Source organism: Misgurnus anguillicaudatus, chromosome 17, assembly GCF_027580225.2.
Source record: "Misgurnus anguillicaudatus chromosome 17, ASM2758022v2, whole genome shotgun sequence".
NCBI classification, from domain to species: Eukaryota; Metazoa; Chordata; class Actinopteri; order Cypriniformes; family Cobitidae; genus Misgurnus; species Misgurnus anguillicaudatus.
The window spans coordinates 10,574,551-10,599,557 of record NC_073353.2 but is presented as its reverse complement, the minus strand read 5'-3'; the positions used below and the strand labels follow the sequence as shown (position 1 = coordinate 10,599,557).

Below are 25,007 nucleotides of genomic sequence, written 5' to 3'. Positions count from 1 at the left end.
GCTAAAATCATTAGTGCCGTGGTGTTTCAATGGTTTCGTGAGAATCACCCCTTTATGCATGTAAGGCTATGATGTACCTGAAAGATGGAAATCTCCAAAATAGCATATTTCAAATAAAGCAAAACAAATTGTTAATCGTATAAGCTGTATTTATTTAATTCAAACATTGTAAGGCTTGTATAGCTAAAGCATTCATTAGGGTTAGGTTATATTTGTACAATCTTTAAAAGGAAAGGTTCCTTAAATTTGCTTTATCTGGCTATACAATGCGGTTTCATAATGAACCATTGACAACTACAAAATCTTTCTGATCTATAAAAGTTTATTTATAGTGAGATTAGTGACAAAGGGCTCCAGAGATAGGAGGAATTTTTGATAATACACAGATGCACTTGCACTGTCAGCTCATCAACACCACTGATGCTTAAAATGATTCATAAGTGACGTGTGCTTGAGTAGCTTCTTAATGAAACCGTTGTGATTTTTATGCAATACACATGCATGCAAATTAGCAGTCCTACACCAGCATGAAGTCCTGTACGGGTAAATGAAAGAAATTACACGGGTACAAACTGAAGTGTTCTGTAAATGCCCATTATTATTATAATAATATATTATAAAATAATAGATTTTATGTAGGCTTTGTCACTCATATATGTTTTTGAAGACAATGTGAAATGCAAGTCACATTGAATTTTTAAATTCCAATCCGGGCCACTATTGTACGGAAAATTAGTCAAGTACTTGCATGGTCGCTCTAGTCTTGTGATCCATTCAACTTGGTTTTCATCATAATTGCTACCTTCATGGTCTCCTCTATTGATTCATTGTTTAGTTCTGATGACCATCATCCAAGGTTAAATTTGTTAGTTTCGCGAATTTGTTTAATGCCTGACCAGTATCCAATATGGGCCACAGTTATGCTCAGGTCACAAGCAGTGTTTGTCCATTATCAGTCATCTATGCTTTATGGCAACGACTAACATGCTGTTGGTGCGACTTTGAAATTGTTGTGGCACTTTGCAGTTAGGGATGAACAGATTATTGATTGTCACTAAAATGTGTGTGTGTGTTTATGTGTGTGTGCATGTGTGTGGGTCCATGTGTATGGTCACATTACATTACATTTCACCATTAAACATTTGGATTTCCTAACATTGCATCAAATATTACCTAATACATGTTTTTGCAGCATTGAGCATTTGAACCAATCACAGATGTGTTTGTTGAGCTTACTGTATGAATGTAATGGCCAATCAGAGGCGTATTAATAAATCACCAAGGAGATTTGCTAACCACATACGTGCAGATTTTTACAGTTAGCCCCGTAAGGAAAAGTGAGCATGTTTTAGCAGAATAATTCCCATTTGGATAAGCACAGTTTTACTACAAATATAAGGTGAGAGTAAGACCATAGTAAAGTTTAAGCTTGCTTCATTTTTTTAAGGGAAAATAATTTCATTTCACGCAAATAACGCATACCGGCTTCTGTCTGATGTTTGGGGTTTCCCCATGCTGCCTTGTGCGCAAATTTATTCACGCTGCAAGTCTAGCATGGAAACTATGGACCAATTTTGCCCCTGAAATAGGGAACCAATCACAGAACGGGGAGGTGGCAGCAAGACGATGATGACGTCTATGCGACACACCGAAGCAGTTTTGTTTATCCAACACCGCAGCAAACGCGAAGTTACTTTTTGATGCAGCCTTAGATAGTGTTCTTAGTAGATTTGAACGCAAGTTTATCTAAAAAAAGAGCAACTTTTTGCGTTAAACAATTTCATATCCAAGAAGGATGTTTGGATATGGCAAGACATGATAGCCACTGAGTTTTATAGGACCAACCTGCTAGGCTTCGTCGTGGTTGTCACAGTGCCACTAAATTTTGTTTGGTTTTCAATATCAATATACAGCTACCGGTTTGGTTGCATAGCTTTCATGTGTATGCACACGTACCGATAAAAGTTGTTTACGTTTCAATTTATGTCGCTCTACATACGTCATCTGGTATAATTCAACGATTGCCTATGAGCTACGTACACACGCATTTGGTAGACATTCGTAGCGCCCAGTAAACGGCTCTGGGCATTTTTAAACCACGCCTCAAATACAGTAAAATAAGCATGTTGTTCCCAGACCACGTCTCATTCTCTATGAGACTGGTCTAGTGTTAGCCAGGCTACTTTATACATGCAACATTCAGCGCTTTTTATTTTGTGCCCTCTGGTGTGCTTATTTTCCAATCGATCGTTTCAACGCTAGCGACATCTTTTGGACGTTGGTGGTATTGCATCAAAAAAGTCATTATGGACCAAAATCCTATACGGTTTAATATAATTATAAACTGCTTAGCGGCCTGGATTAAAGTGCCCAGCATGGCTCTAGTTTGGCCACCTCTGATTTAAACCATGATTCAAACACGAATTTTGTGCAGTGTAGAGTAGCGCTTGTTGTTTTTCGTTTCTACGATCACAAATGTAGATGTTGTTTTATGTTTTAGTATCCTTACCTTACCAATCTGATACCTTTTACTCACACCGTGCTGGTAAAGTTGATCGATCAGCTTCGTCATCTGCATTTTCTGGATCAGTTTTGGCTCGTATTAATTCATATTTAATATAATTTAATACTTTGTTTTTAAATATGGATACAATTATGCCACATAATAAATATTATGTATATTGCTGTGCAAAAATCTTAGGCCACCATTACCAGCTTTGTTGTTTTAGCAAAGTTTTAATGTCCATCCATGTTTATTTTTCACTCTTTTTGTTAAAATACAATCATGAAAATACAGGAAATATGTACACAAAATTAAAAACAAAAATTTTCAAAACTAAATGTTTTCTTCAGGCATCAGTCAGTATTTAGTGTGACCTCTCTTGGCACGAAACACATCTTGAGCTTTTTTTGAGGAAACTGAAGTCCTGAAGTCATTTGATTAGAATTAAAAAATTAGGATTTAATTTCATTTAGGTTTAAGAGATCTTGCAGTTGCCTGCTATTGCTCAAGTGGAAGGGGAGTTTACTCTAAATACTTGACACTTCAGCTTATACTTTTATGCTGTTTTTATACACATTTCCTGTATTTTCTGGTTGCATTCTAATAAAGAGACTGAGAAATAATTATATAGATCTCTATAACATTGCAAAAACAACATCTAATGGTAGCATGATGGCCTAAGACTTTTACACCGTATTTACACGTAATCGTTATCAGCCGATACTGCTTCAGTGAAGGGTCCCAAAAATCCCAATCAAAGCACCTTTATTTTATAGCCTGTTATGTTTTATCTTTCAGAGCTTTAGTTTTTACAATGCAAATCCTAAACAATTCAGAGAGTATGGTGTGTTTATTCACAAAGACCCAGGGAAAGGAAATTGAAAAATGGTAACTAAAGAGGCTAAGGGTAATTGGAGCTGTTGGGGGAAGAAAAGAACGACTAAGGGCTTCCTCTTCTCTAAACCTGTGGTTAAATTGTGTAAAGCCACAGAAAAGCACATTTATAAAAAAAATTACACATTTCTTAACCAACAAGTCTTTGTTTCTTTGGACTGTCGCTGTGTGACACCTTAAACTCGAAGTCCCTATTATGTAGCCTTCCCTTGGTTTTGTTATTAGTAGTACAATTGATAAGGAAAAATGAACCACGAGGGGCTTTAGTAAAATCCAGATAACTGTAAATAAATAAACTACAATATCAGATAATAGATTAGATAAGGTCCTTGTTTTAGAATAAGCTTTTTATTACGATCTTGTTTTTGTACAGGTTTCATTTCTTAATCACTTTGGATTAAAGCATCTACTGAATAAATAAATGCAATTTGGTTGCCCAAAAGAATGCACATTTTTATTTAAATATTACATTCAATACAAAAATCTATGACTTTGACATGATCTGTTCAAAGCCCCCCCCCCCACACACACACACATATTTTCTCTGTCATGAGAATCGAACCCTCGCTCACACATTGTAGCGGTAGGCACTTTATATTATGCTTTAAAAGAGAGAGACTGACTTGACCACGGCTTAGTGGTCCCACGTGGATACCATGGCAACATGTAATTTCAGCTTTGTTTGGCATTGCAGTGAGTATATGCGCTGGGTTCTGTCTGTAGCTTATTTAGGATAAAAGTCTTGGCCCTGGAGGACACGCTACAGATTTCTGCATTACAGAGATCATGCAGAGGGTATGTCGCCTGAACTCTGAAGAGTTCAGCTTTTTAAAAAATTTTTTCATTCACGGATAGTCAAAAGTTATCCAGATTACCATAACTGATTATGCTACTGTACAGGCTTTTAGGTGGTTATATGTATTTAGATGGTGTTGTTTGTGTGAATTTTATAGGTGATTGTTTCTATTGCTGCAGATGTTTGAGCTCAATGCTAAAATATGTGCATTGTATTGTTTTAATGAATAATAAAGCAGGGTTGTAGTGATGATTCATAAACAGGATGTTTGCACATAGGCATTCATAAGGATTTGTAATTTAAATATACCGTAGCATGTGGCATTCATGCTCTTTTATTTTTTTATCCCTTTATATTGTAAAGATTCGTTCGTTTATTATTACATGCATTAATTCATTAATTAATTATTGCATGTATTCATTCATATACATTTGCTTGTATTTATTCATTATTGCATGTATTCTTTCATTTCTTTATTATTGCATGTATTTATTAATATATATTTGCATATATTCAAGTAAGGCTGAATTAACCTAGAAACATTAACTTGGTCTTTAAGGGTCGATTGCAAAAACCCTTTTTACATTTACAGTGTAACATTAACAATTTTTTGAGCAATTTATGATTTCTTGATGGTGCTAAGAAGTATAGTTTTGTGATCTGGAGTATGTCCTGTGTTACAGTGTTTGGTTCAGCTCAGAATGAATAAAGAAATGGAGGAGCTTTCTCCCCTGGGTGACTCGGGGCATGGTGATATGTCTGAGGAAGAATCAGAGGAAGATGACGAGCCTAAAATTTGTCAGGTGTGTGGTGACAAATCCACAGGATATCACTTCAACGCCATGACCTGTGAGGGATGCAAAGGCTTTTTTAGGTGAGTGTTCAAATACACTACACATGACAAGGTAATAAAGAGAAGATGCTGTGGAGAAAGGAACTGTGATTAAGGATATAATAGGAAGCCTTGAACAGTACAGCTTTTGCTTAATTGCTTGTATTAGCTCAACCAATGGTGTGTCTCGGGGGGTGTGGTCAGTGACAGATCGTTTTTTTTTTGCCCTCAACAACTAGCATAACATAAAATATGCCTGATAGAGCATATCAAGGATGTTTATTGATATTTATTTGCAACATGCTCAAATTTTATAATAACAAACCTTGGAGAGGTAATCTTCTAAACTTGAAGTAACTGAATGTAAAATTGACCTTCAAAAGGTACATAGCTGGTAACTATAAAAGCATTACTGAGATTTATGGCAAAGTACAGAAAATTGTTTCTGAAGGACGACAATAATGCTAGGCCATTACTTGTTACAAAACCAGACACAAAGCAGCACGCTGTTTGTCTCTCGGTGTAGTCGTATATTAAATGTTGGCTTCTCAGGTGCTTTCAGCGTTCTTTATAAAAAATATTATAGCATAATGAAATATATACACTCACATGGCCCGTTTTAATGAGATTTTGCAGTATCTTTGTGAATTCTGTCCTTGAAGGTGTAAATTCAATATCATGCCTTTTTTGCAAATAGCTGAATACAATAAAATTACACTGTGATACATTTGGTGGCACGTGCCACTAGCTACACTCTCACAAAAATGGTCCCAAGCTGTTACAGTGCCAGTACCCTTTAAAAAAAAACGTATGTACCATTTACAGTACAGAAATTTATACATTTGGTACCAATATGTACCTCCTGAGGTGCAAAGGTGTACTTTTTGAAAGGTGACCACCCCAGTGACAGCTAGGGACCATGTTTTGATGATTTTTGGTGTAGTGTAGTGTATTGTATACAGTACAGGCAGATTTTAACAGAAAAGTTTTTCTGTGATTTTTTTTATTTTTATGAATTTTTGGTAGTTGTGCTGTGATAAAACACCTAAAATATTTTTTGGTGTACAAAATAAAGAACATTTTTACCAAGATAACTTTATTTTGAATAAAGCATGTCAAAGATTTGATGAATTTTGCTCCCACACTGTGCACTACTAACTAGACACGCCGCAACATGTGATAAAAGGTATCTTTTCAATGTTAATCAGAGTTTTTGTCCTAACCAGATGTGATGCTGCAACATTTCTATTTTAGAAACAGTTCAACTATTTCTGCAAGGTCTTTGCTGGTATCTCCACCTATACTCATTCAATTAAAATATTGCGCATTATTGAGCATTAAAAAACACCTTGCACTGAAATGTGCCATTGTTTTGTCCCAAGATGTACACCAGTAAATGTGTGTGTTTTTTTTTTTGTTGTAAAAACTTAAATATAATATATTTAACGCCTAATCCTGGATTAATCTAAACCTGTCGGGGAAACCTTCCCTATGAATATTAATGATCAAACATGGATGAGGAGAGACTTATTATTGAATGTTTAAAAGCAGAAATATATCAAATCCCTTAAGTTAGGAAAGTCATAAAAAGCAGAGAGATGCGTCTGTGTATGTGCTTGTGCGTCTCAGCTCCAAAGTAAAAGAGAGCAAAAAAACAGAACGCAAACAGAGCAAAACCGTTCTGATTGGCTGTGTTTTGTGATTGACTGCGTCACACCCCTTTTTCGTGTTCAGTATGGACAGACAAATTGCCAGTTGCTGGAATCATGTCGCGTGTAGTTATGTCACGGTGTTTGAGAAATTCCAATGTTAAAGACAAGCAATGCTGCAGCACAATTGAACCATAATTTTCCTGTCTATGTGCCTTAAGCCAAGTTAAAGCTGAAATTACCCTCTTTTCAGTTATATATGACACATTTATGGGGCATTTCTTAAGTAAGGAATAATTGATGACGTGCCGTTGAATTATTTGAAAATAATGCACACCCAAGGTGGTAATGTGGCACGATGTGAAGCGGCCTTTACACCACAGGTGTGCATTATTTTCAAATAATTCAATGGCCCGTTGTCAGTTATTCTGCTTATAGACCTTTTGCGAGTCGATGTCACAGTTACGTCACGCATGCAGTGTGATGGCAGAAAAACAGTGCAAATGAATGAGACACGAGTGAAACGAACAATATAACTCACTAGAAAATGTCTTGTTGTGCTGTTGAGTGTCAGAATAGGAATGCCAGAATAGATGACCTTCATTTTTATAGTATACCGTCGTCGAAGACACCATTTGAAGATAAACGTAGGTGTTTATGGTTGCAATAAGCCCTCAACCGGACAGAATGGAGTGATGAAATCATCTGAAAATCTTTAAATAATTTGAATAGAAAATAATTAGAGAAGATATCTGGAGTTCTGTCGAGGTCTGATCCCTCTATGTGTCTCTTATGGCGTTTTCATCACGTTGCGTTTATAATTTATTTAGAAAGATTAAAGATTTGAATGAGTTCATAATATCAATATTACCATTTATTAAAGTTTTCATATTTTTTTCGTTTTCTATTACTTCTTTTTGCCTTCTATCTTAGCCTATGTCTTCTTCCTGTTTGTTTTAAATTATGATGTTTACTAATAAATATATAAACATAGCACCCACACACACACACCCACACGATGTAAAGTGATAATAATATAAACAAGCCTATACAAATTAATTTGTATGTAAACATAATAGTTTTAGAACAAACACGTAGGCTATAAATATAAGGAAGAAATTAAAAAAGGAAAATGATGAAATATTTAATAAATGATATTATACAGAATACATGATAGTTTTGCTCTTATAAGTACTTCAGCGATTCATACTGTAAAAATAATTGATAAAGAACAATACATATTCATTACATACATGCACACATATCAGTAGCCAAGCCATTTAAACTTTTATTTAAAATATAAACGTAACTTGGTGAAAATGTTATAAGAAAAATTACACTTAAGAGAAATATAGGGGAAACAGACTTCTACACAACACCGGATCCATAAAAATCACAGTTTAACACTAAAACACTTCACACCCCTATTGCGGAGCTGTCACTTTCTGCCACCATTTGGGCTCCGCCCACAAAAAACGTCATCTCTATTTGCAAACACGCAAAAGGTCTATACCACTGTTGACACAAAAATTGCTTTGATGCCTATTTTTAGGACATTAAGGTGTGCGGTTTACAGAAAAATAATCAACACCCATGAAATAAATAGGAATAAAAGCATTCAACAGACCTGTGGTGTAAAGTCTTGTTACACAGATCTATTTATTATGATGCGCATGAGCAAAAAGCGTAAAAACAGTAAAGTAAAGTAAAATATCAGCAGAAAATATCATTACTATATAAATAAATTGGTATATGTAATATAATTTGGAGTAAAGTTTAAGACGAAAAAATAAACCCACCCAGTGAGTGTAATGTACCTTAACAGTAAGTCTCAAAGTTAGATCTACACATTCAACAGATTCGTCCATCAGTCCTGTTCATCATTATCACCCTCCTCTTCAAATTGATATTATATAAAGCCCACTACACACAAAAAAAGTTAATCGGGCCAAATTTGGGCTGATTTTCCCCCTTACGACAATCCTAGGTAATGTCTTCATCTAAAGACCATCTTCGTGGTTGAACCGATTATCTTAGCAGACTTTTCTTTGGTGCATGGTGAGTTAAGAGTAATTGAACCCGCTCAGAAGCACTTCAAAATCGTAAATATTCAATCCTGTTGTGTGGGGGAACACAGAGGACAAACGTGAAACGAAGCAATACCCAATCAGAAAGCAAGCTGATTAAGATGAAACCATAACAACTGCAGTCATGGCACAGCAGGCACAGTCCAAAGTGAGATGGACATCAGAGATGTAAAAAGCAGTCCACGGCATTTCTTTATGCCCTTCGTCCATCATGTTTACTGTGAAGTCACGTTTGATCGCAAGAGACATTGTGAGATTTACAGGAGATTTTCTGTGTTCTCCTTAAAGACTTGCGTTGTTGAAGGGACTCTGATGGTTCTGTCATGACCACATAGCGGCACCCAACACACTATAGGAACAAAATTCGTGGATTTTTGTCATCATGTTTGTGGTCTCGTATTTTGAAAATCTGAAAAAATACGCTTCATACTGCACTTCAGACTTCAGTTCCAACCCAGCTCCATCACACCTGTCTGTAATTATTCAGCAATCCTAAACACCTTGATTAGCTGCTTCAGCTGTGTTTGATTGGGGTTGGAGCTAAAATGTGAGGGATGGTGGCTCACCAAGGGCAGGGTTGGAGACCCCTGCTGTGGATGCTGCCACGTCAGATTCAGAATTAATCACGCATCAGCATCCAAAAACTGATTTTTACAGACATGTAGCAGTTTCAAATGTATTTAAAATGATGTGGTTATCTTGTCAGAAGTTGAGCTACAAAACTAATAAGCTGTTCCTGAAATGTCGATGAGGAGCAATGAATAAATGTATAAATAAATGGGAGGCAGGGTTGTGCCAGAGTAGGAGATGCTTAGGAAGGCATCAGTTGCAAAAGGTTAACAACTAAGACATTTATACTTGACACTCTCACCTTTGTGCTCTTCTTTCAAACGCAACTTCGAATAATCGTGTCTGTAAATGGCGAGTTGACAACGCTTATCCCATCCATGATTTTTACTATAGTATTTCTAGTAAAACCACAGTAACTACAAATTTACCATAGTACAAATTGCAATCATCCAAAAACATGGTTGCTATACAGTACTATTAATATAGTATAGCAAATAGAACAACATTTTGAAATGAGAACTATTTCAATAGAAGATAATACACTGATAAAAAAAACACACACTCTCATATTTCATTGGTCAGCCATTAGTTTTGATTATGGCACACATTCGCCGTGGCATCGTTTCAACAAGCTTCTGCAATGTCACAACATTTATTCCTGTCCAGAGTTGCATTAGTCTTCTCCAGCACATGCCAAAAATTCTCAGTGGAGTTCAGATCTGGACTCTGTGGGTGCTAATTTATGTGGCAAAATGTAGTCTCATGTTCCCTGAACTACTCTTTCACAATTTGAGCCTGATGAATCCTGGCATTCATCTTGGAATATGCTCGTGCCATTAGGGAGAAAACATTGATGAATAATCTGGTCATTCAGTGCAGGTAGTAACTCCGATGCGAGGGTCTTTCCTATATGCAAATCCAGTTTTAATATTTTGGATGTCCACCTTTTGCAGCAATTACAGCAGCACATCTCTTTGGCATAATGTCAGTATATATAATCTCAGTACATCATCAGTAATGTTATCCCATATTTATTTTTCAACTCACACTCAAATTTGCTCAATGGGGTTGACCTCTGGACTTTGAAATTACGTCATTCTCTCTATATTTGTTGTGCTCAGGCAGCAACTATCATAAAATCATGTTTTGGAGGCAAAAAAAGAGCGAAAATGTCAATATTCTGTCAGGTGTCCTAATAAGTTTGGCTACACTGTATATGCTTGCTTATATAGGTTATAAAGATATATGTACAGATATGACTGTAATCTCAAAATGACCCTTATTTGTTTGGATAAAATATTTAGCTACAGTATCATTTGGATTTACCACTATGAAAACAAATACATTTCTTTTGTCCTGTCAATCTTACTTGTACCACTTCCCTCTTCCACATACCTGACTGAAAGGCTCATTATGCGGCTTATTATTATGCGTGCCTTCAGGTGTCAATCACAGATTATTCAGGACAATTAAAACCACCTTGCATATGAACTTTCTATGCAAAAAAAAAGTGTCTTTGAAATTTTAAATCAATATATCGTTTTGTGTAAATGAGTAGGTAAGATTATTTCACATCATTTTGAAGAAAAAACTTTTTTCTCTCAAAAATACCAACATGTACATACATGTTGCTCACATATAATAGTAGCCCAGTTTGTGCTGAACGCAGTGTTATGAGACTTGCCATTATTATGTTCTTATGCTACTGAAAAAAGCACACATTTCACGGCAGGTCAACACTTCTCCAGGGCCCCTAAACCCCCTCAGGCACAAGAAGGATAATCAGTAAAACTATTTCAGAAGTTGTATTGAATAATACAAATCTTGTGTATGTACTGTAATGTGATGTGCTAAAATATAGGCATTTAGCAGACGCTTTTATTCAAAGCGACTTACAAACGTGGAAAGCAATGGAAGCAATTAAATTATCAAAAAAGCAACAGTGCGTAGGTGCTCTGAAGCTGGTCTCAGTTAACCTAACACATTACACAAAGCCATAAACACCTTTAATTCATATGATTATTTTTTTTTTTAGGAAAGAGTATGAAAAGAAAGAGAGGGGGGTAGTAATAAGTGCTCAAAAAATGGCTGGGTTATTTTTAACCCATAATAGGTAAATATTAGACAGAACACATGCTGGGTTAAAAATGACCCAATGTTTTGGTTGCTGTTGTGCAATCATGGGTTATAATTAGGGTTGGGTATCGAGAACCAGTTCCATTTTCTTAACAGGTTCCAAAAAACAACAACCAGGGAATCGATATGATGCACACATTTCGATTCTGTTTGTCGATTGCTGACTTTTCAATAATTTTGGCACGCCGAACAGCAGTGAGCGTTTTACAGTTGTATCTATCTGCTAGGACCTGCGACAAACCTTCCTTCATTTATCATTACACTCCACACTATGACTGACCGCAGCAAACGTTCAAACGTTTGGTTAAACTTTGTGAAAAAAAAACTGTAGTATTGCCAAATGTGGCAACTATATTTTGTGTATTGTACAGGGTTCCCACGGGTCCTGAAATCCTTGAAAGTTTCTGAATCTGGGGGAAAATCAAGACCCTGGGAAGTTTTTGAAAATATACATAGATACAGGTCATTGAAAGTGCTTGAATCTATTTTATGCAAGAAGTTTTCTGAAAAATAATCCATATTATTCTCTGTGTAGTGTAGGATAATATCATAAAAATTCTTGACTTTTTAAGCACACGTGCTAAACTGTTCACTTAAAATGCTTATATCTTCTGTACGCGAATGTTGATTCATACCAAAATGCTTTTTTGCATAGTTGTGTTTGACAAATGAAAAAATCTCGGGTTGCATCCCTGTAATGCCGTCTTTGGCAACATTTCAGATTATATAGCTATATTCTTACTGGCTCCTGCATCACCCTGTCTTTGCTGTTAAGCCTCACCATTGGTTGAATTTGATATACATATTCAGATGCACTTACCCTTGAAGGCGTCCCCAAAGTGTCACCGCAGTGACGCAGCGCGAGTTCCCTCGAAAGTGAACTGTGACAGTGTATCTTTAAAGGTAACACAATGTAACCTTGCTCTCACTTGAAATGTGTCCCCACCAGGGCCTGAAGTTAACTTTTTTGACCACCAGCCACTGTGGCAGGTGGATTTAGAAATCCACCTGCCACAGAGACTTTTTACCAGCCAGTTTTTTTTTTTTTTGCCTGAATAGTGAATGATACTGCTGTCTTTATTGTATGAATTAAATATAATTTTTTTTCAGAGCTACAAAAGTGATTTTCACTTTGTCTTAGGTTGTTTGATTAACATTAATGACACAGACTTAAGTAGGTTTATTGAGGTTACTGTCTCTTTAAGACCAGCACAGACTGGTTTTTGAATCTCTATACATACACTTAAGACATAAAGAAATGTTTTATTAGAAAATTTATACTGTTGAGATAATTTTGTTTATATGTGCCCTGTCAAGAGCAGAAAAATTTTATGTACGCATGCTTTTAGGAACGCGTCTCTCCGATGTGCCCTATTGAGTCCCCTTAAACCCGTGCACGCACACAGAGACAGAGGGGGCACAAACTGCGCACATAAACGCCGCACATACGTTGTTTTTCATTACTATATTCGCAAAATGTATGTTAATGTACTACAGTATAAGGCATAGTAGCGTAACTCTCTCTAAAGTTTACACATCAAGAGTTCTGATCCGTCACAGCAGCACTACACATCTGTGCAACTGCGATTGTACAGTAGTCTATGTCAGCATTGTATTATCATCCCATCTCACCAACAGTTTAATACTTACTCGCACATCCAAACGTAGTCAGAGAAGTGCCTTATCTTCTTTCCAATCGCATGAACGTTGCAAAACAGAAGGCGCATCCTTTCAATGAATCACACAATTTGCATCGGTGATATGCGCAGGTTGATAAGAAATGAGCGGGTGCCGGTTACGAGTCATCCAAAAATATTTTAATGATATTCAGGCCGCGGTCAGTCGGTCGAGTAAGTTTAAAAACTATTTTGAACAATTGCGGGCGGGTTATAGTGATGGGTCGTTCGCGAACGAGCCGGCTCTAAGAGCTGATTCTTTGTAGCGAACGAGCAGAGCCGAATCTTTAGACGCAGGCAGGGGTGGGACCGCAAGAGGCCAGAAGAGCCGAATCTATGAAAAGAGCCGGACTGCCATCACTAAAATGTAGAGCCGGAGCTGGAGCCGAAAAAGCTGAATCGATGAAAAGTTGAAAATGTCGGTCGGTAGTGGGTTGGTCATACAATGACCCGCGCATCACTGGTTCGCATTGGCTACCCGCCAATGTGGCTAGTAGATTGACAGTGTTACCCGCCAATTGCAAAATCCACCCGCATTTGGCGCGTGGTCGGGTGTTAATTTCATGCCCTGGTCCCCACATTTAGTCTTTGAATTTGAGGGTATTGGACCAGGAAAGTCCTTGAAAGTCCTTAAATTTGAAGTTAACTAAGGTGTGGGAACCCTGAATGTATATGTTTTTCATTTATAAAGCACATTTAAAACAACCTTGGTTGACCAAATTGCTGTACAAGATCGTCAATCAACAATAGTTAAACAATTTATGAATGAGGCGCAGGCATACGCAGTAAGTTCAGTTGTTCTTTACCGGGAGTTCATAGCTATCTCGCGTATTTAGATGTGCTCCACTTTACGCAGCACTGTAAGAACCGAGACACACATGACATCAAACTTTTTACGGTATTAGGAGTCTGATTTCAAATCGCTCTCGCACTACTTTGACGTCTCACACGCACACAAGGCAAGTTCGCTGTTCAGTTGTCTTATTTGGGGACAGATTTAATTTTAAATTGGATACATTTGTATTTTTTATAGTGCTGCCTCACGATTAGTCGCGAGTCTCGCGACTAATCGACTAATCGTTTGCAGAATAAAAGTTTTTGTTTACATACTGTAATATATGTGTGTGTAGTGTGTACAATAATTATGTATATATAATAACACACACACACATACATGTACAATATTTAAAAATAAATATATTTATATAATAAATATTTATATTTATAAATAATTTAAATTATATATAATAGGAATGCTCTGTACAGCCGATCTTATTACAGCTATTTCATGTACTACGGCTTTTGATCAGTAAGTCCTTATCGATCTAAAATCATTGTTAGTTTGAGTCGTTTGTAACATGCATTTGAAAAAGCAAGACTCGTCAAACATAATTATTAAACATACCTGGAAAAAACTAGCGCATCACACCGCATCGCTTTCATTATGCATGGTAATTGTCAAAATAGTTTTTCCCACTTGTCATCCTGACATAATGTTGCCTATCCTTTTTTATTTTACAATAAAATGAAAAATACACTGCTGTGGTCGTTGTTTACTTCATTAATGTGTTTTACTGAGTTAATGGAATAAGGATGCGAGTAGGATTCGGTATTCGGTTTCGACCGAATCTTAAACAGTGGATTCAGTATTCGGCCGAACCCAAAAAATCTGGATTCGGTGCATCCCTAATTTATACATAATTATTATACACAGTACACCCAGATATATTATGTAAACAAAAACTTTTATTCTGCAAATGATTAGTCACGACTAATCGTGAGGCAGCACTAAATTTTTTTATATTTTTTTATTTGGATGAATTTATCTGTCTTTTCAGACTTACTCATTGTTAAAATGTATATTTGTGCTTGTCACTTATGACAATAGGTAAAATAAAACTGCTAGCACAAACTTGAAAGAATTGGGTGGGGCCGAGGGGCCAATGATGCAATTACCCTATTGGCCCTGCCCTAATCTCACTCCAAACTTCTGCTAAAAGTTAAGAGCCCTGCAATTTGTATCATTCATTCTGGCACTTTTTTTAAATTTTCATTTTTAGACGAATTGTAACAGTTAACAGTTACAGCCAAGAGATTATAGACTAAATGTGGCAAGAATAAACGACAAGTATTTTCTCCTTTTTCTCTCACTAAAATATTGGAATTGTAACCAGGAATCTATAAAAAGTAGATTCGATATGTGGAATTGACATCAGAATTGATAAAATTTAAACGATACCCAACCCTAGTCATAATAACCCAGCAGTTGGGTTAAAAAAGCAGCATTGGCTCAATTTTAACCCAGTGTTGTGTTCTGTCCATGTTCTTACCCAACATGGCTTAAAAATAACCCAGACATTTTTAGAGTGTAGTATTACCGGGTCAGGTGTAAACCAAAGATGTGTTTGGTGAAAAGAGATTTGTCATTGCTGGTATTCACTACAGCATGTAATCTTGTGTTTATGTCTGATGTTAGGCGCGCCATGAAGAGACCGACGAAGTTCTGCTGCCCGTTTCAAAACTCCTGTGTCATCAACAAGAGCAACAGGAGGCAGTGCCAGTCCTGTCGTCTTCAGAAATGCCTCTCCATTGGAATGAGGAAGGAGTGTAAGCCTCTCTTTAATCTTTCATATAACTACAGTAGCTGCTTTCAGACAGAGCTCAATTGATCAGCATTCTGTCTCAGCCAATTTACTTGTACAGAGACCTTCATGTTGGAATAGGTCATTAAGCAAAATTGCCCCTTATTGTTTGCTCTGTGGCCATAACATTTAGCTGAGCCAGACAAAATTGTAGCTTATTTTGTTCAAAAACAGCCCACTTAGACGAGAAACCCCCTGATAATGAAAAGCAGTACATTACAGTACAGTTCAGTTTTGTTTTTACATTTAATATATAGAATATACTGTAACATGATGGTAAACAGTTGTACAGAAAGCACTGACAAACTGGTTATAATATTTCATAACAATTATTTGTTATTTTACGACAGAAATCAAACCATTCAGCCTGAAATACACCACACGACTTTTGCTTAGACTTTCCCCATGATTTGACAAGTGTTGCATGAAGTCTGCGTCATATTTTGTGCAGTTGGCTGTGACAGATTTCACTAAAAATCTTGTGGTGTATGACAGGAACAGACATACATTTTTACCAATTGATTATGGTTCCAGTCGGAGGATATCAAAACATATTATATTAATGGACATTTTTAGATATACATTTTTTAAATATTAAAAACAGACTCACAATCTGCTCTTTTTTTTAATTGAATAAACTATCGCTTTGTTAGCCTAGCCCAAACAAACTCAGAAAACTGTTTTAATACGTGAAACATAGCAACAATGCACTGCACAAAGCAGCTTTAAATCATCTGCAGATAATGATTTTGTTAAAATTGCAGAACACAAGGAGTCTTCTGTTGCTGTAATAGTACTTTAGTCAACACAGTGGATGATAAACATGAACATTGAATGTTGCTCTGGTTACCTTTGCGCCAGTCATTACAATTTTGGTATGCTGTGTTCATGCACACACAGAATGACAATTGAAGGGATTTACTTCTGTGTTTAACAGCAGTTGTGACATCTGAAATTGTACGTCGACGTCGTTGTGTGATGAAAGAGGTGCATGTGAGTTTGTTGTGTTTGGCATGGGGTATATTTCATCACAGCTAGGGGGCAATTTTCGATAAGACAGACATACATAATACAGCCAAAATTGTACTAGGATATGTGTAGACAGAGAAAAGCTTGACTGAGATTATTAGTCTATAGCAGTGGTCTCCAACATGTCCAACAAGTTGCCCACATAGGGTCTGTGAGTTGCCACCAAACACATTCTATTAACTCATTCCCCGCCTGCCTTTTTAAAAAAAAGTTGCAGCAGCATTTTTTTTGTGATTTTCACAAAATGACTTGGAAAATTAATTGACAAGATAACTCATCAATGGCAGGGAAAGAGTTAATAGCCTCAATTTTAATATTTATGTATTACATGTTTTTTATATTAGCTTGGCTTTTTTAACATGTGTTAACAATTTAAACAATGATAAAACCAAAAGGTTTTGAGTAGACTATATCAAAAAAGTAGCCCTCCAGATTGTTTTATCCCTTGTGGTAGCCCTTGCTCACAAAAAGGTTGGAGACCCCCTGATCTACAGTGCACATCATAAATGAGTTATTAAAATTAAGATTTTCTCCATTTGTTAGTAAATATGAGACCAATTTGCTGTATTTTTACACACCAATTTATTAAACATTTATGTTTCTTAACATAAGAATGAAAGTCACTTACCCTCTCAAGGAAACGAAAAATAACACATTTAAATCAAATGAGGTTACGCAAAAACTGAGTACACGAAGATTCTTAAAAAAAACATTTATTTGTATGGCCTCCATTCTTTTTTTAAAAACAGCACTAATTCTTCTAGACATTGAATGAAGAAGTACAACAAACAGTTACATCTTTTATTCTCTATTCTTGAACATTGACCTTCACTGTAAAAAAGATCTGTAGAAATTACAGTGTTATTGAAGCTGGGTTGCCGGTAATTTACCGTGGATTTGCATTTATGTTATTTACTGGCAGGAGTTTGTTCAAAGTTAAATAAGTTTTAGATATTAGCAGGTCTTTGTCTTTACAGAATAAAGCTATACAATAGCAGCCTCATGCAAAGCATTCTGGGAACCAGAAATCATCATCAACCTTTTTCTGTTTTTGCTTCAGATTTTGTTTCCCAGAATGTTTTGCTTGATTCTGTTTTTTTAGTTTTACTCTGTAAAGACAAAGACTTGTAAATGTCTAATGTTCATTTAACTTTGAACAAACTCTTGCCAGTAGATACACTGTAAAAAAATTACGTAGAAATTACTGGCAACATTTTGTTTTTTGACTTTCACTTTTTTGTTAATAAAAATAAATGTTAAAAAGTTTCTCTCTGGTTAAATGAAGGAGCTGACTAATTTAACCAAAATATTTTTCAAAACCTGCAAATAATAATTTTTACAGATACGCTTTAACACTTGACCCAATGTAATGTGACTTATAGTGTAGTGAAGTAATGGTGAATTATCTGTGTTCGTGTTCATTATAGTGATCATGTCAGATGAGGCCGTGGAGAAACGGAGGATGCAGATCAAAAGGAAGAGGTTGCAGGAAGAGCCTGTCATGCTCACACCTCAACAGGAAAAAGTCATTCAGGAACTCCTCGCCGCCCATAAAAAGACCTTTGACATGACCTGTGCCCACTTCATACAGTTCCGGGTTAGACATTTGACATGTATTGTTTTTAGGTTTACACTGGGCGCATGAGCAGTGAAAATGTTGAAAATAACTTATTATTTATTACTTCTGCTTGGCAAAAATATTGTAAAAAAGTGTGTATGTATATATATATATATATATATATACATGTTTCAGATCATAAAACAAATTTCAATATTAATCAAAGATAACACATGGCGCTATGTGCAGATTTTAAATGACAGTTTTTATTGTGAAGGGAAAACAAAACCCAAACCCACATGGCCCTGTGTGAAAAAGTGTTTGCCCCATAATCCTAATAACTGGTTGGGCCACTTTTAGTAGCAACAGCTGCAATCAAGTGTTTGTGATAACTTGCAATTTCGGCCCACTCATATTTGCAGAATTATTGTATTTCAGCCACATTAGAGGATTTTTGAGAATGAACCACATTTATAAGCTCATGCCACAGCATCTCAATAGGATTGATGTCACGACTTTGACTAGGCCACTCCAAAGTCTTTATTTTGTTTTTCTTCAGCCATTCAGAGGTGGACTTGCTGGTGTGTTTTGGATTATTTTTCTGCTGCAGAACACACATTTCCTTCAGCTTGAGGTCATGAACAGATGATTTTCCTTCAGGATTTTTTGGTAGACAGCAGAATTCATGGCTCCATTTATTACAGCAAGTCTTCCAGGTCCTGAAGCAGCTAAACAGCCCCAGACCACCACAGTACCACCACCACCATCATATTTTACTGCTGGTATGATGTTCGTTTTCTGAAATGCTGTGTTACTTTTATATCAGACGTAATAGGACACACACTTTTCAAAAAGTTAAACTTTTGTCTCGTCAGTCCACAGAGTATTTTCCCAAAAGTCTTGGGAATCATCAAGATGTTTTCTGATAAAACTGAGACGAGCCTTTATGTCCTTTTTGCTCAGCGGCATTTGTCTTGGAACATTTTTGCTCAGTCTCTTTCTTATGGTGGAATTATGAACACTGACCTTAACTGAGGCAAGTGAGACCTGCTGTTCTTTGGATGTTGTTTTGGGGTCTTTTGTGACCTCTTGGATGAGTCGTCGCTACGCTCTTGAGGTAATTTTGGTCAGTTGGCGACTCCTGGGAAGGTTCTCCACTGTTCCATGTTTTTGCCAATTGTGGATAATGGCTCTCACTGTAGTTCCAAAGCGTTAGAAATGGCTAAATAACCAGACTGATAGATCTCAATTACTTTCTTTCTCATTTGTTTCTGAATGTCTTTGGATCTCAACATGATGTGTAGCGTTTGAGGATCTTTTGGTCTACTTCACATTGTCAGGTCCTTTTTAAGTGATTTCTTGATTGTGAACATGTGTGGCAAAAATCACACCTGGGTGTGACTAGAGAAACTGAACTCGGGTGTTATAAATAACAGTATACTTTTAACCAAGCGGGGCAAACACTTTTTCACACAGGGCCATGTGGGTTTGGATTTTGTTTTCCTTTCATAATAAAAACCTTGATTTAAAAACCTTCATGTTGTGTTTACTTGTATAACTTTTGATTAATCTTTTCGATATTAATCTTTGATTAATATTGAAAGTGTGACAAACATGCAAAAAAATGAGTGAGAGAGAGTACAATTTCTTCACTAGATGTAAATTACCAATAAAGTAAGTTGTGTTTCAGAGTAATAGTCGTTTTAAGTATTTTTATGATTGAATTCCTGCTTTTGTGTCAACAGCCTCTAGATCCGGATAAAAATGAGATATCCGACCACAACCAAGAACATTGCAGCAGAAAGTACACTCAAAGAGATTCCAGCTATGTCTCCACCTCATCACCTTCATCCGACTCTCAGGAACTTGAAAATAAAGAGATTAAACGCCTTGGCCGGATCATTTTCACCTCACTGCCGCATTTCGCAGACCTCACCACGTACATGATTAAGAACGTCATCAACTTTGGCAAGATGCTTACAATGTTCAGGTAAATTATGTGTCCATATACAGCTGATATTATTAGCTGCTCTTTAAAGGTCCTGTTTTTCCTGTGTTTACAAAGACTTTATTGTGTTTACGGTGCACAATATAACATGTCTTCATGTTTTGTGTGTATTAAACTGCAGTATATTTCACATGTATTTATCTCTATAGCGCTGTTTTTACTGTTCTCAAAACGGTCTGATGTCTTCCTTGTTCTATGAAGTCCCTCCTTTAAAAAATACATATCAAGTTCTGATTGTGTTGTTTGTTTAGTGTGTTGTGATTCGATAGCAGCTTAGCTTGCCGTTAGCTTAGCTGGTGACTAACATATTCCTGTGGGCGGAGTTTAGTCAAAAAACTGTTTTACTGACATCATTAAAGCAGGAAGTAGAGGGCTGTAGTTCAAACCAGCCGTTCGCTGTAGGCTTTGAAAAGGGAATACTGTTAAAGAAAATATATCACCTGGCAGTAAACTTTTGAGCTTTATCATTTTACAGGTATTATTTATGCTATTATAGCAACATTACACACTAACTAAAGTTTAAAAAATGGCATAAGGAAAAACGGGCCTTTAAAGATGTATTACGGTTCATTATCTTGATTCCCTTCTGTGTGACACGACAGGGCTCTAGTCATAGAGGACCAGATCTCACTACTGAAAGGTGCAACCTTAGAGATCATGCTGATTCACTTTAACATGTTCTTTAATGAGGAGACAAACATTTGGGAGTGCGGTCCAATTAAGTACTGCCTGGAAGACGCCATGCGAGGTAAGGGTCTTTAATGTACATGGTACTCAGGGTAAAGGAACTGATTGCCAATTCATAGTATTCATAGTGTACTATTTGTTGATGAGGTATGAAGGATCTTGGGATCGTGTGTGTGTGTGTGTGTGTGTGTGTGTGTGTGTGTGTGTGTGTGTGTGTTTTCTGAGAGTCTAATCTAAGACTAAAATGCATATTTGAGCTGTCTTTACTGATGTCCATCATAAGGCAGAACAATGGCACTGATATATTTTAAGATATGTCAGTGGACAATGTTTTTCGTTCTTTGTTATTTGTAAGGTATGTTTGTAAAAACGACTTTATTACTTCATTATTATAATAATCTTCTAAGATATACAGATTTGTAACAAGATTTTGTATTGTACCTGTTTTGTTTGTATTTGTTTGGTAAATATAATAAAATAAAAAAAACTTTATTATTCTAATATAACTAATGCCTAGTCCTGGCTAATACACCCCATTTCTGTATTCTTATTTGGGATTAATTGCTGGGCAATAACTACTAAATGTAAACCATAGACTGTAAAAAAAGATGGACGACGGCCGTTCGCTCTCTTCCATTGGTGAAAAGTGAAGCCGTCAGTGTCACGATACGGTGCTGACATCTTGGGTCTTGAGTCTGCACAGTAGCGATTTCGGGACCAGTCCTGCGCAGTAGTGAGCAGGAAGTAAAGCCGCAAAAGCAAGGCCCCGCCCCCCGCTCCCGCAGAATGCGCATATCATACGATATCACAGCTGTCAATCATGACGTGACACTGTTTTTATAGCATTAAATAACTAACTAAAAACAAACTTATTTTAAAAACAAACACTTGAATTTACATCTGCGTGATAAAAACTACAATACATGACAGAAACCAGCTTCGGAAAAAAGAGAATTGAAGTGTAATTAAATTGTTTATTTGGTCTCAAGGCCCTTTGAATAACATGGGGAGGCGGGGTTTATGACCTATACTGGGACCAGTCACTGGGGGGCGATCGAGACGTTTTGGCTTCACTTTTCAGGGCTTGTGCGGCACGCTTGATGTAAACCAATTAACCACATTTTCAATAGCTTGACAGTTAAATATTGACATTTAGGTTCCACAAATATCATTTTCTGTGACATTTTGTATATTTTATTTATTTTGTGTTCTTGATTTTTGTGTTAAGCCCGATTTATAGTCGTGCGTAAGTTAGGCTATCCGTAGCCTGTGCGTAGCTCTGCGTAGCCTGAAGTGCACCTAACAAATTTTTTTACAGCGCGTCCTTCTACGCGGACCGCAAGCGCTGTGATTGGTCCACCAGAACCCCTCCAGTCAGGTAAAAAAACTGCTTCATAGGTTTTTCAGTTTGCGACGGTGAAAACAAAGATGAGCCAAGTAGAGGAGTGATTCAACTCAAACTGCAACAAAAGTCACTGTTTATTTACTTCAATCATTGCTGGTCTTCTCAAATCATACACAACAAGTTGCCGTTTCTTCATCGTTTGTGGGTTAACTTGCCAAGCTTCTTTTTCTCTGACGGTCGCGCCGCTACTGTGGTTACACGCGTGGATACTGCCTACCAGCGGTTTGCGTGCATGTTTGCACGTCGACGCGGAGGACGACGCAAAAGTATAAATAAAAACCGACGCGGAACCTACGCCATCGCGGCTACGCCGTAGGACCTACGCACGACTATAACGAGCCATTCATTCTGATCTTTTTAAATGATACTGTGCAACAAACTTTATTTTGGGCTTACTCGCACTATCCAAATTGAACCACATCCGAACGCGTTTGACCTCCAAAGCCTAGTTTGTTTGAGGGTGGGCTCAGGCACATTCGCAGCAAAGCCAGGATCAGACGATGAGATGTCATTTGCGCGTCATTTATATCATCTGCCTCTGAACCTTTGGATGCGTGAAGCAAGTTGCGTGAAAATGACTGAGTTGCATAAGCCATGCATAATTATAATAATAATGAAAATACATTTTATTTATAATGCACTTTACATTTCAGCTAAATCTCAAAGTGCTAAATCCATATTTACATCCACTAAACCAGGGTCTTGCAACCCTCTTTCATGCCTCTGCAGTGGCAAAAATTGAATCTATTTTATTTGAATACCTCTTATTTTCCATAGGATTATTAATTTTATAAAGTGTCTTAATATTTTGTCGATCAAAAAATACATCAAATCCTACATGTATCGCATGTCGTCACATGACAGGTGAATAATTCTGTCCTGGTAAGATAATTAAAGATAAATCAAAAAAAAGAAAGATTGCCCTTGCTCTTTGTCTGGAACACTTTCCTAGAAAACAAATGACTCACTTATTCCGGAACGGCCAGATTGGCTGAAAAAGCTGCACGGTAAATATGACCTTAACATGCTGAATAAAGGTCATCTGGGCAAAGGTAACATTTAGGACGTTTTGGCGTTTGAACATGGCTGCATTAGTCAGGCGATAAGTCAACCTGATCTTGCAATGGAACTGGCCGACATAGCTGATAAAGACGCATGTGTGTCTAAGTTTAAAAGCCTGACAGCTGATCTTGAAGATGTTGCTCGTCAGAAGGCCAATCTTGCTCAGAATCACAAATGGAGCCACACTGAAAACCCAACAAACTTGAACCATTCCTGACACATTTGGATGGTAATCTTTGGATCCACATACTTGTATGCAAGCAGCTTTTTCCAGCATGAATTACTTAAAAAGCAAACATCGCTCGCACCTCGTGGATGACAGCTTGCAATCGTGCTAAAGATGAAAGTCACGTCTTACACGTCTTTACCTGATATAAATAAGCTTTGCAGTGATGTTCAACCGAAATGGCTTTAATCAGGTGTGAAAGCTATCATTTAAAGGGGGTGGTTCAATGGTAATTCATGCATTTTGACTTATTAACACAGTTATAGAGTTGTTTCCTCATGCTAAACGTAGGGAAAGTGTCAAAAAAGCATTTGGGCTTTTTACATAGTATTTCGCCAGGGTTCATACAAGTGAAATTTTTTTTTTTTTGATTACGGGTCCAGCTGACGTTTCAGGGGTTTCTATATATATCACTTCTTTTATGTGCATTTCCCCCGGAAAACCCCGCCCACCTGTCAATCAACAGGAGATGCTAGAACTTACAAACATCACATCATGCGAAACAGCTTTGTTTAATTTCAAAACTCAACAATGGCACGAAAGAAGAAGTGTGTTTTTGGATGTAATGAGAAGAAAGCCAGCCTTATGGAAACAATGGATATAGTTTATTATCCGGGGTAGCAGCGGAGTTTTGCTTGTGTGTTTGATGCGCAGGATTTCTCAACCGGGTCATGAGTTGCATGCTGTAAATAACTTTTGTGTTATTTTGGAAATAGGCGCGTGCATATTATATAAATGACACAAACATGTAATGAATCATAAGTTATAAGTGTTGTATAGTGTTGCATAACTCGCACTCGCTCCTCCCGCGGTAGTAACTCCTCCTTTTTCATTGGTCTGTCTTTTATAAATCTGATTAAACTAAAGACTCTTCTGAAATATATAGGATGTAATAGTACTCCATAGGTACTCCAGATTAACATCAGAAATGCAGAAACATCTTATGTTATGTGAGCTTTAAAGTCACAGTGACATATATCCAAGTGAAACCTCTTCTGAAATAATAAAAGGTAGGGGTGGATTACCTAATTCGTCCATCGAGAATTGATTGGATCGCTGGGTCATGTTGCTTCTTTTTTCTAATCGCTGCAATCTTTTCCTGGGCTCGCTCTCCTGCCAAACCCCGTTACCGGAAGTAAAGAGAGATCGCTTCATGGGAGGAGATTTGCATTTTTTCTTAAAGGCACATAATATTTTTTTACAAATAGTGAAGCTCAGATAAGTCATTTGTAAAAAAAAAAAAACAC

General features: G+C 36.8%; 1 protein-coding gene across 2 annotated transcripts in view; it reads left to right on the top strand.

Annotated features, from left to right (window-relative positions):
* nr1i2 (nuclear receptor subfamily 1, group I, member 2) overlaps nt 1-25,007 on the top strand; it is a 56,977-nt gene that overhangs the window by 6,951 nt on the left and 25,019 nt on the right. Inside the window, exons 2-7 of one of the 2 annotated variants that reach the window (XM_055216348.2) lie at nt 4,092-4,192; nt 4,877-5,067; nt 15,620-15,750; nt 18,242-18,411; nt 20,118-20,362; nt 20,983-21,128. In XM_055216348.2, the coding sequence (XP_055072323.2) occupies nt 4,184-4,192; nt 4,877-5,067; nt 15,620-15,750; nt 18,242-18,411; nt 20,118-20,362; nt 20,983-21,128 (892 nt within the window). In that variant the 5' untranslated portion in view covers nt 4,092-4,183. The remainder of the gene's footprint in view (nt 1-4,091; nt 4,193-4,876; nt 5,068-15,619; nt 15,751-18,241; nt 18,412-20,117; nt 20,363-20,982; nt 21,129-25,007) is intronic. The other variant, XM_055216349.2, reaches the window with a different exon arrangement.